Source organism: Oncorhynchus clarkii, chromosome 7, assembly GCF_045791955.1.
Source record: "Oncorhynchus clarkii lewisi isolate Uvic-CL-2024 chromosome 7, UVic_Ocla_1.0, whole genome shotgun sequence".
In the NCBI taxonomy this organism is placed as follows: Eukaryota; Metazoa; Chordata; class Actinopteri; order Salmoniformes; family Salmonidae; genus Oncorhynchus; species Oncorhynchus clarkii.
In genome coordinates this window covers 34,530,541-34,544,081 of record NC_092153.1, presented here as the reverse complement: position 1 = coordinate 34,544,081, position 13,541 = coordinate 34,530,541, and the positions used below count along the sequence as shown (strand labels likewise).

Here is a 13,541-nt window from a genome sequence, read left to right as displayed (position 1 = left end):
GTTGAAGTTCTAAACGTTAATGCTTTTTTCCATTGATTTTATAGGAAGTACTGTATGTGTTGGCTTTTAAATTTTTTATTTTTTCATTAATTCATTTTACCCCCTTTTCTCCCCAATTTCATGGTATCCAATTGTTAATATTCACTATCTTGTCTCATCGCTACAACTCCCGTACGGGCATGGGAGAGATGAGGGTTGAAACACAACCCAATCAAGCAGCACTGCTTCTTAATTAACACAGCGTGCATCCAACCCAGCCAATTGTGCATCGCCCCATGGACCTCCAGGTCACGGCCGGCTGCGACAGAGCCTAGGCTCGAACCCAGAGTCTCTGGTGGCACAACTAGCAATGCGATGCAGTGCCCTAGACCACTGCACCACCCGGGAGGCCCCGTGTTGGCTTTTTATTATGAAAATACATATTTAAAAAAAAATGCAAGATCAGCCTTGATAATAGCTACATTTCTTATGTTATTGGAAGATGTAATTTATTGTACTGGCTTGTTGTTCTCGTGTGACAAAGTTGAATCGTTGAGGCAAAATGAAAAAAATGAATGGCACAAGCAATAGTGGGAAAGTGTCACAATCACCTGGAGTGGTGAGGTACTTCAATTTATTTAAATTGACTGACTTCCTCATATGAACTGTAACTCAGAAAAATCTATGAAATTGTAGCATGTTTGAGTTTATATTTTTGTTCAGTGTTCATTGAGAATTTTTTTATATGACAATTACATATTATGGTTACTGTAAAATTAGTTTGCACCTTCAATTCTTGCACATTTTCTCGGAAAAAGTACATTTCAACACTGTCTGCTCAGGCAAATTTGCGAATTGCTAAACTTGGAACCAATCAGCAATCCCGTACATACCCCGCATGTACTGTATATACGGGAACACTGTTGTCAGTGTGTTAAGAAGAACTAACGGTTGCTCCCAAAGACTGAAGATAAACATCTGTTTGAGTGCACATGAAATATGCAGCATGCAATACGACTTGTCTCGCTCATATGACGAGGTAACTCTGTTGACCATTTAGCCAATTCAATTGAAAGCTAGACAATGTTACAATTGACCAGCCTAGCCAGCTAATACTGTAACTGTCAGTGTGCCTGCTTTGGAAGCTAGTGTTTCATTAGCCATCTGTCAGTGAATTCAATTTTGAATCAGGTTTTGACATGATTGTCTCATTTCAAGTAACTAGCTGCAGGCTTAAAGAAACATTCAATCATATAATTTGCATAGAAGCTCAGATAAAGGCATGTAGATAGAAAAGGTGTCATGTATACTTGTATGGAAGTTTAGAAAATGACAGCTCTATATGCATATTAGCAAATACATATGGCAAAGCCTATTACATGTCACTCCCTGGTGAATGAATCATCCCATGCTAGGTTGATCTCTGTGAATCTCTCTGTGAATCTCTGTAAATAAAGGTTAAATACAATTTAAAAAATAAGGACACAGGAGAGCTGAATAGATAATGTGAGACAAAAGTGAGAGACAAGAATTAATGCAATAAATAATCACAGCAAAGGATTGTAGTTTGTGAGCTAGAAAATGAACATCATGGCAGTCTGAAGCAGGGTGCTCTGCAATCATCCTACTCCAACTATTGACAGGGATAAATGCATTTGTTATGTTTCAGTGTGAATGAAATGTGAATGAAAGTGGGTCCTGCCTTGATGACTGTATAAGTTTTACAATACTTGTCCTATAGATTTGTGTAGTCTTAAATTATTACTTGGAATAAACTGAAACGCTACTTTGTCCTGGAATGACATGCTAACCAGTGATAAAGCTATCTTCTAGCAACAGATCTACTTATTGTAACTAGCTAACTAGCAACCTAGCTACATTACTAGGTTGCTGTGTTCTAAGTTGGGAGTCATTCTAAAGCTTGCATTGAAGGTATCACATTTCTTTAACTGAATAGTAAGACTACAAATAAATACAAAAGCTGTGTACATACTACCTTAGGTATGGATAATGAGATTGGTAAACGTGATCAGCAGAGTGATAGTACACAAGTTTTGTTAGTTTCATAGTTCAGAACTCGTGTTTGCCTGTCCAGCTAGCGAATAATAAAGTCAATATTTTGAAAAATTGACATTTCGAACAAATGGTGTTCAAAATGTGTCCAGAAGAAATAAATATACACATATTTTTTTTTAAAGCAGCCCCTCCCTCGACAGGGATTGATCATCTTGAAAACTAAAGCAGATTCAGTGGCTTCAGAAAGTATTCATACCCTTTAAATTATTCCATATTTTGTTGTTACAGCCTAAATTCAAAATGGATAAAACAATATACAGTCAAAAGTTTGGACACACCTAATCATTCAAGGGTTTTTCTTTATTTTTACTATTTTCTACATTGTAGAATAATAGTGAAGACATCAAAACTATGAAATAAAACATATGAAATCACGTAGTAACCAAAAAAGTATTCTTCAATGTAGCCACCCTTTGCCTTGATGACAGATTTGCACAGGTTGGCATTTTCTCAACCAGCTTCATGAGGTAGTCACCTGGAATGCATTTAAATGAACAGGTGTGCCTTGTTAAAAGTTAATTTGTGGAATGTCTTTACTTATTTAACTACTTTGTTACATAAAGGTTAAATAAAAAAATAAAACAATTCAATTCATTATAGCCAATCAGTTGTTGTGAAAAAGTAGGGGTGGTATACAGAAGATAGCCTTATTTGGTAAAAGACCAAGTCCATATTATGGCAAGAACAGCTCAAAAAGCAAAGATAAACGACAGTCCATCATTACTTTAAGACATGAAGGTCAGTCAATACGGAACATTTCAAGAACTTTGAAAGTTTCTTCATGTGCAGTCACAAAAACCATCAAGAAACTAGCTATCACGAGGACCACCACAGGAAAAAAAAACAGAGTTACCTCTGCTGCAGAGAATAAGTTCATTAGAGTTACCAGCTTCAGGAATTGCAGCCCAAATAAATGTTCACAGAGTTCAAGTAACAGACACATCTCAACATCAATTGTTCAGAGGAGACTGCGTGAATCAGTACTTCATGGTCGAATTGCTGCAAAGAACCCACTACTAAAGGGCACCAATAAGAATAAGAGACTTGCTTGGGCCAAGAAACCTGTCCCTTGGTCTGATGAGTCCAAATTTGAGATTTTTGGTTACAACTGCCGTGTCTTCGTGAAACACAGAGTAGGTGAACGGATGATCTCTGCATGTGTGTTTCCCACCGTGAAGCATGGAGGAAGAGGTGTGATGGTGTGGGGGTGCTTTGCTGGTGACACTATCTGTGATTTATTTAGAATTCAAGGCACACTTAACCAGCATGGCTACCACAGCATCCTGCATCAATACACCAGACCATCTGTTCTGTGCTTAGTTGGACTATCATTTGTTTTTCAACAGGACAATGACCCAAAACACACCTCCGGGCTGTGTAAGGGCTATTTGACCAAGGAGAGTGATGAGTGATGCATCAGATTACCTGGCCTCCACAATCACCCGACCTCAACCCAATTGAGATGGTTTGGGATGAGTTGGACCGCAGAGTGAAAGAAAAGCAGCCAACAAGTGCTCAGCATATGTGGGAACTCCTTCAATACTTTTGGAAAATTATTTCAGGTGAAGCTGGTTGAGAGAATGCCAAGATTGTGCGATGCTGTCATCAAGGCAAAGGGTGGCTACTGTCAGAATAATTCTATAGGAAGAGAGACGGTAGATTCTTTCAAAAAACAATTTTATAGGATTTTGAAAAATAAACAATCAATAACAACCACTAAATGAGTGCATCGTTAGGAAAGTCCAACGAACAGAGTTGTCTCTCTCCTCTTACAGAAAAAGTACAACCTATTTTGTCTACGTGGCAGTTTAGCAGATGGATTGAAACAGGGACAGAACATGGTGTGTAAAAACTGATTTAGCATGTCTGTGCAGATTAAGTTAGCTGACGTTTCCACCATTGTCTGTTCCTTCCTGCATGTTTCCACACATCTAAGTTCCTGTATATTGTTAAAACAGGATGTCACCTACTGCTGTCACACCCCAAACAGCTCTTTTCTGTAAGCCCAGACTTATGACTAAGTCAAATGACAAGCCTGTATCAGTAAAAATACTAACATATAACAATTATCTTAAGTTAAACAGCATAGTATGTCTAATTAAACAGTATAGTATGTAAATAATATTACATTTTCACCACACTACTTTGAAGAATCTAAAATACCTTTTGATATGTTTAACACTTTTTTGGTAGCTACATGATTCCATATGTGTTATTTCATAGTTTTGATGTCTTCACTATTATTCTACAATGTAGAAAATAGTAGAATAAAGAAAAATACTTGAATGTGTAGGTACTATATTTATATATATGTATATACATACACACACACACACACACACACACACACACACACACACACACACACACACACACACACACACAGAACAAAAATATAAATGCAACAATTTATAAGATTTTACTGATTTATAGTTCCTATCAATTGAAATGAATTCATACGGCCGTAATCTATTGATTTCGCATGACTGGGATTACAGATATATATATATCTGTTGGTCACAGATAACTTTAAAAAAAAGTAGGGGCGTGGATAAAAAAAAACAGTATCTGGTGTAACCACCATTTGCCTCGTGCAGCGCGACACCTCTCCTTCACATAGAGATGGTCAGCTCATGAAACATGGGACCAACACATTAAATGTTGGGTTTATATTTTTGCTCAGTGTATATATAAACATATTGTGAGCATTTTATGAGAAAAACCAACGGGTGCTCAACATGCCTCTCTATGTAAGGCATAATGGACAATTGAAATGAGGTTGTTAAATCATGTGGTTAAAGAGCTCTTGAAATGTGACTATTGTGATCATGCACTTTGTTGACGGTCCCTAAGTAGTTGCATTGACTGTGTGTCAGACAGGCTACGCCATTGCTATGTGATTATGAAACTCGGGTCGAAATCGGGAAAATAAGACCTGTGCAATGTTGTACACCTTTTCCCCTTCATAAAGAGCCTAACCTGAGGTATTTAGCTCAAAACATTCTCGAGCTATTGAAGTTTGAATTCCCGAATGTCTGGCGAATATCGAAACTCAAACCTACTTTTCCACGGTCCTAATAAACCAGGGCTCTCCAACCCTGTTCCTGGAGAGCTACCGTCCTTTTAGGTTTTCGCTCCAAACCCAATCTAGCGCACTTGATTATAATAACTAGATGGTTGATACACTGAACTTTTTACAACCGGTTTGGAGTGAAAACCCACAGAACGGTAGCTCTCCCGGAATAGGTTTGGAGAACCCTGGATTCGGGAATGTAATCCTAAAAGCCTGTTTTTATGAAACGGACAATTGGAATAAGGTACAACATATTGTGAATCAAAACGTTAGGCTAAATATTGCCTATTCCAGGCCTACTAGCCTAGATGTAAATAGCCTGTCGATTTAAATATATAGCATATCCATCTCTTTCAATCACTCTAAATATCAAATATAGGCCTATTAAATGTCAAATGAATTGTCAAAAAAAATGGGGCAATGGTCGCATGATGGAGCTGTTAGACAAAATATAACACCGGATTTGGCCGACAGGCAACCACTCTATCGTCAGTGGTGCTGATGAGAGTGATGCGAGTAGGCTACCACTTTAATAACGTTGGCTTGGATCCGTGCAGACCACGCCCGGTGCTAAAGACGAGACCTGCCGCTGATGCTAAGCGTTCGGTATAGACACGCTTCAATAACCTCTTCTCCTGCATCTCTCTCACTACAACAGCTGACCGTCTGGAGCCGGAGCCGCTTGGAATACTCTTAACATTTAAATTATAACGGACTGCATGGACATACTATTATACAAATGTTGGCCTATTCAAGTATATGTATTTGTTCGTGTGCTATTTGAAGCCAGCAAACTCTCCGTGATGTACATAACCATTTTGTTTTAAATCGAAATTGGCCTTAAGCAAAAAGCAGAAAATTCTAATTCCTGCCAACTCTCAGTTTGTCCATTGCAAAAGAAAGAGATTGTCGACATCAATAGGGCTTATGTTAGATTAAATAGTCTAAGGCAAAAAGTAACTTGGTTTCAAAAATATATATTTTGCTTTTCGGTGGCACATCAGATTCCTTTCTCACAATGGCCGATGCTAGCGCAGAATGTAACATCAAGGTGCTATGTCGCTTCCGTCCTCTGAATCAGTCCGAAATTATCCGTGGAGACAAATTCATCCCCTTGTTCCAAGGAGATGACACCGTCAGTATCGCGGTAAGTTGTTATTTTCGCTCATTCTTCTTTGACAGATTTGTTGCCATTCATTTTAGTGATGATGATTATGATGATGATGCATCATCCAAAAAGGTGACGCAGGGGTTAGGCCTACATAGTGTCTTTACAAACCATTACACTACAAACATTATCACCCTCTGACTATTGGTCAAGTCTGGACACAGTTTCCCTGAAGTTCAGCCTTGTTGTATTGCCAGTAACTGATTTGATGAAACCATACAGACAATAATTATCATCCTCCTCCAGTCCTCGCCATCATCAAGTTCTTACATCACTTTCAAGAGTTGATAGCTGTAGCCTACATTCAGTCAGATAAACAATGCAGTTCAATAATTAATGTTGCAGCATCAGTTTTCCGGAATAATAGGAAATTCACCTATTGCATGGATTTAAACCATTCAGGTAGTGGTAGACCCTAGTGAACCACTAGGCTGTATGTATGTATAATTTCTGATCAGCCAACAAGGCTTAACCTATCGATTATTGGGAAAGAGCTCATTGCAGGACCCCTGAGACAATAGCCCACTGGGCACAGACATCAGTTGAATGTCTAGTTTTGATTTACAATTGGTTGAGTTTTCAACTATAGTGAATTCAACGTTAAATGAACAAAAAATGTCACCATGTCATTGGATTTAGGTCAATCAGTTTTCCATGTTGTTTTAGCATCATCACATAGATTTTTTTGTGTCGAAATGGCATGGAAACAAGTTGGTTGAATCTGTTTTTGTACAGTGGGATAGATCTGTCATCTCAAATAACACAGATCACTTAGCATGTCTTTATAGGGCTGTGGTGATCAGTTTCAGAAAGGACATCCAATGGGCTTGACATTTTCAAAGGCTCCGTCCCTAATGGCACTCTATTCACTATATAGTGTCCCATGGGCCCTGGACAAAAGTAGTACATTAAAGATGCACTATGCAGAAATCGCTCCACCATTTCCTGGTTGTTAAAATTTGAGTAGTTCGCCTAATTTCAGTTTACTTGACAAAACAGGCAAGTATAGTGTTGATAATCATTGTACCATAACCAAAAATAGTGTATTTTCAGCTGTGAAGCTGGTGTACAAAACCCGAAAATAAAAGACAACATTTAAGCATGAGAAACATAGAAATAGCACACATAGAACATATCTACTGCGTCTTAGACTTGCTTTCAATGAGAATGTCAGATTTATAACTCACATTTCTATATTAATTTGGTCGGGTCACCCCAAAAGTTACATGTTGCAGCTTTAAAAGGGAATAAGGTGCATTTGGGATGCAACCCAGGCCATAAATATCAGACCGTTATATCAGACTGACTTAGAGATCACTTCATCAATATCTCATCTGGCTGGGGTTGGACTAATAGGCCTGGATTGATCTGATATCGACTGGTATGTCCCATGTCATTAATAACATGTAGACATTTTTGATCACATCTAAACTGTGCTTTGGTTTTGGGGTTAGATTTTTTTTTAAGGAGTGAAAAATAGAAGAAACTGTGATTCATCCATGAAGAGTATGCTAATGGCCATCAAAGGTGAGCATTTGCCCACTGAAGTCAGTTGCGACGCTGAACTGCAGTCAGGTCAAGACCCTGGTGAGGACGACGAGCACGCAGATGAGCTTCCCTGACAGTTTGTGCAGAAATTCTTTGGTTGTGCAAACACACAGTTTCATCAGCTGTCCGGGTGGCTGGTCTCAGATGATCCCGCAGATGAAAAAGCCAGATGTGGAGGTCCTGGTCTGGCGTTGTTTCTACGGTTTTGATGCCGGTTGGACGTACTGACAAATTCTTTAAAACAACATTGGAGGCAGCTTATTGTAGAGAAATCAACATACAATTCTCTGGCTAGCACTGTGATGCAGTGCCTTAGACCACTGCGCCCTCGGGAGGCCCATGTTTGTCCTGTTACACACAACTGTGTTTCTTGCATATCCCAACTCCCCCTGAAACACCCACAATTTGGGTTACAGTGGCAAGAAAAAGTACATGAACCCTTTGGAATAACTGGGAATTTCTGCATAAATTTGTCATCAAATTTGATCTGATCTTAATCTAAGACAGCAATAGACAAACATAGTGTGCTTAAACTAAAAACACAAATTATTGGTTGTTTGGAAAAAGTATGTGAACCCCTAGGCTAATGACTAATCCAAAAGCTAATTGGAGTCAGGAGTCAGCAAACCTGGAGTCCAATCAATGAGACGAGATTGGAGATGTTGGTTAGAGCTGCATTGCCCTATAAAAAACATTTACAAAATTAGAGTTTTCTATTCACAAGAAGCATTGCCTGATGTGAATCATGCCTCGAAAAAAAGAGATCTCAGAAGACCTAAGAATTGTTGACTTGCATAAAGCTGGAAAGGGTTACAAAAGTATCTCTAAAAGCCTTGATGTTCATCGGTCCACGGTAAGACAAATTGTCTATAAATAGAGAAAGTGTAGCACTGTTGCTACTCTCCCTAGGAGTGGCCGTCTTACAAAGTTGACTGCAAGAGCACAGCGCAGAATGCTCAATGAGTTTAAGAAGAATTCTAGAATGTCAGCTACAGACTTACAGAAATGTCTGGAACATGCTAACATCTCTGTTGATGAGTCTACAATATGTAAACACTAAACAAGAATGATGTTCATGGGAGGACACCACGGAAAAAGCCACTGCTGTCCAAAAAAAACATACAACACTGTGTGGAGAAAAATATAACAGCAAACCAACATCAAAACCTAATCACAACTGTAAAGTATGGTGGAGGGAGTATCATGGTTTGGGGCTGCTTTGCTGCCTCAGGGCCTGGACAGCTTGCTAACATCGACAGAAAAATTAATTCCCAAGGTTATCAAGACATTTTGCAGGAGAATGTTAGGCTGTCTGCCAATTGAAGCTCAACAGAAGTTGGGTGATTCAACAGGACAACCACCCAAAACACAGAAGTAAATCAACAACAGAATGGCTTCAACTGCAGAAAATACGCCTTCTGGAGTGGCCCAGTCAGAGTCCTGACCTCAACCCAATTGAGATGCTGTGGCATGACCTCGAGAGCAGTTCACACCAGACATCCCAAGAATACTGCTGAACTGAAACAGTTTTGTAAAGAGGAATGGTCCAAAATACCTCTTGACCGTTGTGCAGGTCTGAGCCGCAACTACAGAAAACATTTGTTTGAGGTTATGCTGCCAAAGGAGGGTCAACCAATTATTAAATCCAAGGGTTTACATACTTTTTCCACCCTGCACTGTGAATGTTTACACGGTGTGTTCAATAAAGACATGAAAACATATAATTGTTTGTGTTATTAGTTTAAGCAGACTGTGTTTGTCTATTGTTGTGACCTAGATGAAGATCAGATCACATTTTATGACCAATATATGCAGAAATCCAGGTAATTCCAAAGGATTCACATACTTTTTCTTGACACTGTAACTGTCTTGCTCAAGGGCACAACAACAGATTTGTTGGTTCCAGTATTCGAACCTGCAACGGGTTGGTTACTGGCCCAACGCTCTAACCTTGAGACTACCTTTCGCCCCTTATTTTACCATGTTGCAGATCTTATCGTAATGTGAAGATCTTATCTTATAGTGTACTGAGTTTCTAACTTATTTTATTATAATGTGCTGTAGGTGTTACAGTGGGATAACAGGAGCTCTACAGTAAACATGAGTGGATCGAGCTGGTCCATTCTTATACAGAGTTAATTGTATCTGAGGATTTGGATATAATCTAAAGAGTTGTCTTGGATTTTATTCTTATAACATTTGAGTCTTTTTTTTTTAAAGTCCCACTCCTTTTATTTTTTTTTTGCTTTAGTGAAAGATAGTGAAGCGTTAGAAAGACAGGGAAGGGCGATGGACCGGACTCAAACCCATGCCGACTCTGGATCACACAGGCCACTTCTTATAACATCTTGATTATTTTCTTGGGATATAACATGGCTTTTATAACATCTTGGATCAAATAAACAGGACTTTTACTGTAAACTAGAGTGTATCTTTGTTATCCATTCATCTTTATATAGTCTATGATCTGGTCATACGTCAGCCTGGTGTAATTATGAGGGTTGTATTGATTTTATGTTATAGTACATAGGCCTACATCATCATTCATGAATGGACGGCGAAACAGACAGGCTGAATGAGGACAATTTGATCACACAGCACAAATGCAAATGGTAGAATTTGCATTATTTACCCTAGAAAAAACAAGCCATTATAATTAGGCCTATATGTTTATATTACGTATCATTGTAAAAAATAATAATTTAAAATAATTGTGTACACACAGATACATTTTTAGCCACACCCATTCTACAAATACACAGTACTGTAAGCAGTGTGTAAACCAAAGGCTGACATTACCAGAAAGATCATATCCAGGAAAATGGCTATTTAATTTAATTTCAAATGAATTCCAAGTACCACACACCCACTCTGTTCCTCTCATGCTTCTCCTGCAGGAAGCTATCCAAAGCACTTGTGGTCTTCCTGAAGCTTATTGCACTGGATTTGTGTTGTTGGTTGGCTATCATACAAATGCATGTGTGTATCCTATTCCCTCCACACATGTCTCAGACACTGGGATGGATTTCCTCTAGGGAACCTGTCAGTGAAAAGAGATAGAGAGTGAGAGTGAATGCGTGTGTTTGTGTGTGTGTGTGTGTGTGTGTGTGTGTGTGTGTGTGTGTGTGTGTGTGTGTGTGTGTGTGTGTGTGTGTGTGTGTGTGTGTGTGTGTGAGAAAGAGAGAGAGAGAGAGAGAGAGAGTGTAAGAAAGAGAGAGCGAGAGAAAGAAAGACTGTGTGTGTGGTGTGTTAGTAAAGAGTAGTAGGGCTACGATACAGCCGTCAGATTAATTTAGGATTAGTAACATCACAGTAAACCAAAGACACAAGGGACCAGTTGTGTGTGTCACAGCAAAGCCATCAGGCGGTTAGTGAAAACAAAAATTGACAGTGTCGCTTTGATGGTCTAAAAATTGTGGTGCATTTTCATTGTCATTGTTGGCATTGCTACCTCCATTGTCCTGTGCGGGCTCAGTCGGTAAGACCATGACGCCACTAGCAAAGTAAAGATTGTGAGTTAATTTCCTGCTGGAATCACATAGGTCAATCATTTGGTTAATGCGCTGATGAGTCATGTCACTGGTGTTTCTCCAGTTCTTTTTTACCTTTATTTAACTAGGCAAGTCAGTTAAGAACAATTCTTATTTTCAATGACGGCCTAGGAACAGTCGGTTAACTGCCTGTTCAGGGGTAGAACGACAGATTTGTAGCTTGTCACCTCGGGGATTTGAACTTGCAACCTTCCGGTCCAACGCTCTAACCACTAGGCTACCCTGCCGCCCCTTCATCAGCATACAGCAGCAGGGTAAATTGAATGGTGCCTGTGGGACCCGGCCGCTGTTCCTCTGGCAAGAATATTCTCATCTCAGCCTGGGGACAGTAGAGTATGCAGAGGGTGTACTCTGACTTGGGTATCTGAGTGTTCTTGTTATAGAAACAGGACATGTTTGTCCTCTACAAATAGAAGACAAATTGTGCAAGCTACTTTTATGTCTGTTATAGATTATGGGAATATTATTTACATGCATGCTACGGTATCAACACTTAAATCGCTGGATGCTACTTATCATTGTGCACTTAGGTTTATTACGGGTGCTAGCTACAGAACTCACCATTGTGTTTTATATCAAAATGTGGGTTGGACTTCGCTGTCCGTGAGACTAGAACAACATGCTCTCGTGTTTGTCTATAAAGCATATCTGAATAAGCTACCTTCTTATTTATCATCACTCATCAATATTAGAATTATAATTCCTAAAACCAGGTCTCAAGCATGGATTACACTTGAGGCCCATGTGTTTTCCACAGAGTTGGGTATGGCTGCCATTTCCTGTTACGCTCCTTGCCTATGGAATAGCCTGTAGACTAAACTTAAACTTGAGACTCTTGTCCCCCTGTCGACCATTTTAAATATTTATTGGAGGATTTTTATTTTTGTATTGCTTGTTACTGTTTCGGGTAATGCAAGTTCTTGTGCTGTTAGTAGAATAACCTGTGTGTAAATGTAATCTGTTGCTGTATATTTTTGTGTTATCTGTGATTGTTTTGTTTGTCTTGTGTAGTTTCTTAATCATTGTACCTAAACTTTATGTGTAAACATGTATACGCAGGGCCCAGCTGTAAAGAGACCTTGGTCTCAGTCTGTGTTCTTTGTTGAAATAAAGGAATAAAAAAAATGAAAACAACGTGGTGTGTGTAACACACACAGACAGAAGCATACATGCACACACAGAGACAGATGCATGCACACGCTCAAACACACACACACACACACAAAATAATGTATGTGCTTTGGTTAGCATTGTGTCGTAGCGTGACACACAACTTTTTCACGCAATGGCTTGCCACAAGCATTCAACATAGCTCATGCTCAGACAGCAGCTCTCATTGGTATTATCATGGCCTTGAAGTACAGTGGGAGGTAGCGTTTCGATTTTGTGTCCATTTATTGAATAGTTTCTTGAATTGATTTGGTTTGGTTGGAATTGGTTTGCGATTGCTGTAGCTGTTGTTGCCATCAGTATCTCACATAGGCTACACAAGGCCTGATGGGGGATGAAGACAAGTAGCTTCCTAAAACTACATGAAATTGCAAACCTTACCAGTGAATGTTACTGAAGAGTTTTTCAGTTCACCTTGCTGGCTGCTCAATCCTTGTCCCTAAGTGGAAGGCTCAGGGTTTTTCGATTTTAGTTTTTCTTCACAGGCTACGTTTATCCAGTGGCTTACATATAGCTTACTTCTATATTTCTCTTTGTATGCCACTGGCTTACATACTGCAGCTTGCTGGCATACAGTATTTTACCCTTTGAGTCACCTGCCTGCTGAAAGATCCACATGTTTCTCCTTTAATTTTCTCAGACAGATGGAGTATATACTTTCCCTGTGCTGTGAGTTGAAAATAATTAATTCAAACAACTTTATTTGTCCCCTTGGGGCAATTCATATGCCCATTAAACCTCATGAGGGACCCAGAACCAAATCTTACGTGTGCTGGCCATGCCAGCCACTATCACATTTTAAGATAAGACCCAGATGCAGACAGCGTCGAATTTACAACAGTTTATTAATCCAACAGGGGACAAACGGCTGTGAGACATGGGTTTAACTCTGGACACATGAAAGGTGGGTTGTATACGAAGGGTACGGGGCAACAGAAGACAAACAGCAGAGGGGATAATAATGTTAGAGATGGGA

The 13,541-nt window shown here is 39.3% G+C and overlaps 1 protein-coding gene across 1 annotated transcript in view; it reads left to right on the top strand.

Annotated features, from left to right (window-relative positions):
* The first annotated feature begins 5,735 nt into the window (after window positions 1-5,735).
* The window catches only part of LOC139413221 (kinesin heavy chain-like), a 114,940-nt gene continuing 107,134 nt past the window's right edge, over window positions 5,736-13,541 (top strand). The window contains exon 1 of the mRNA XM_071160347.1: window positions 5,736-6,275. Coding sequence (XP_071016448.1) covers window positions 6,147-6,275 — 129 coding nt within the window. The 5' untranslated portion in view covers window positions 5,736-6,146. The remainder of the gene's footprint in view (window positions 6,276-13,541) is intronic.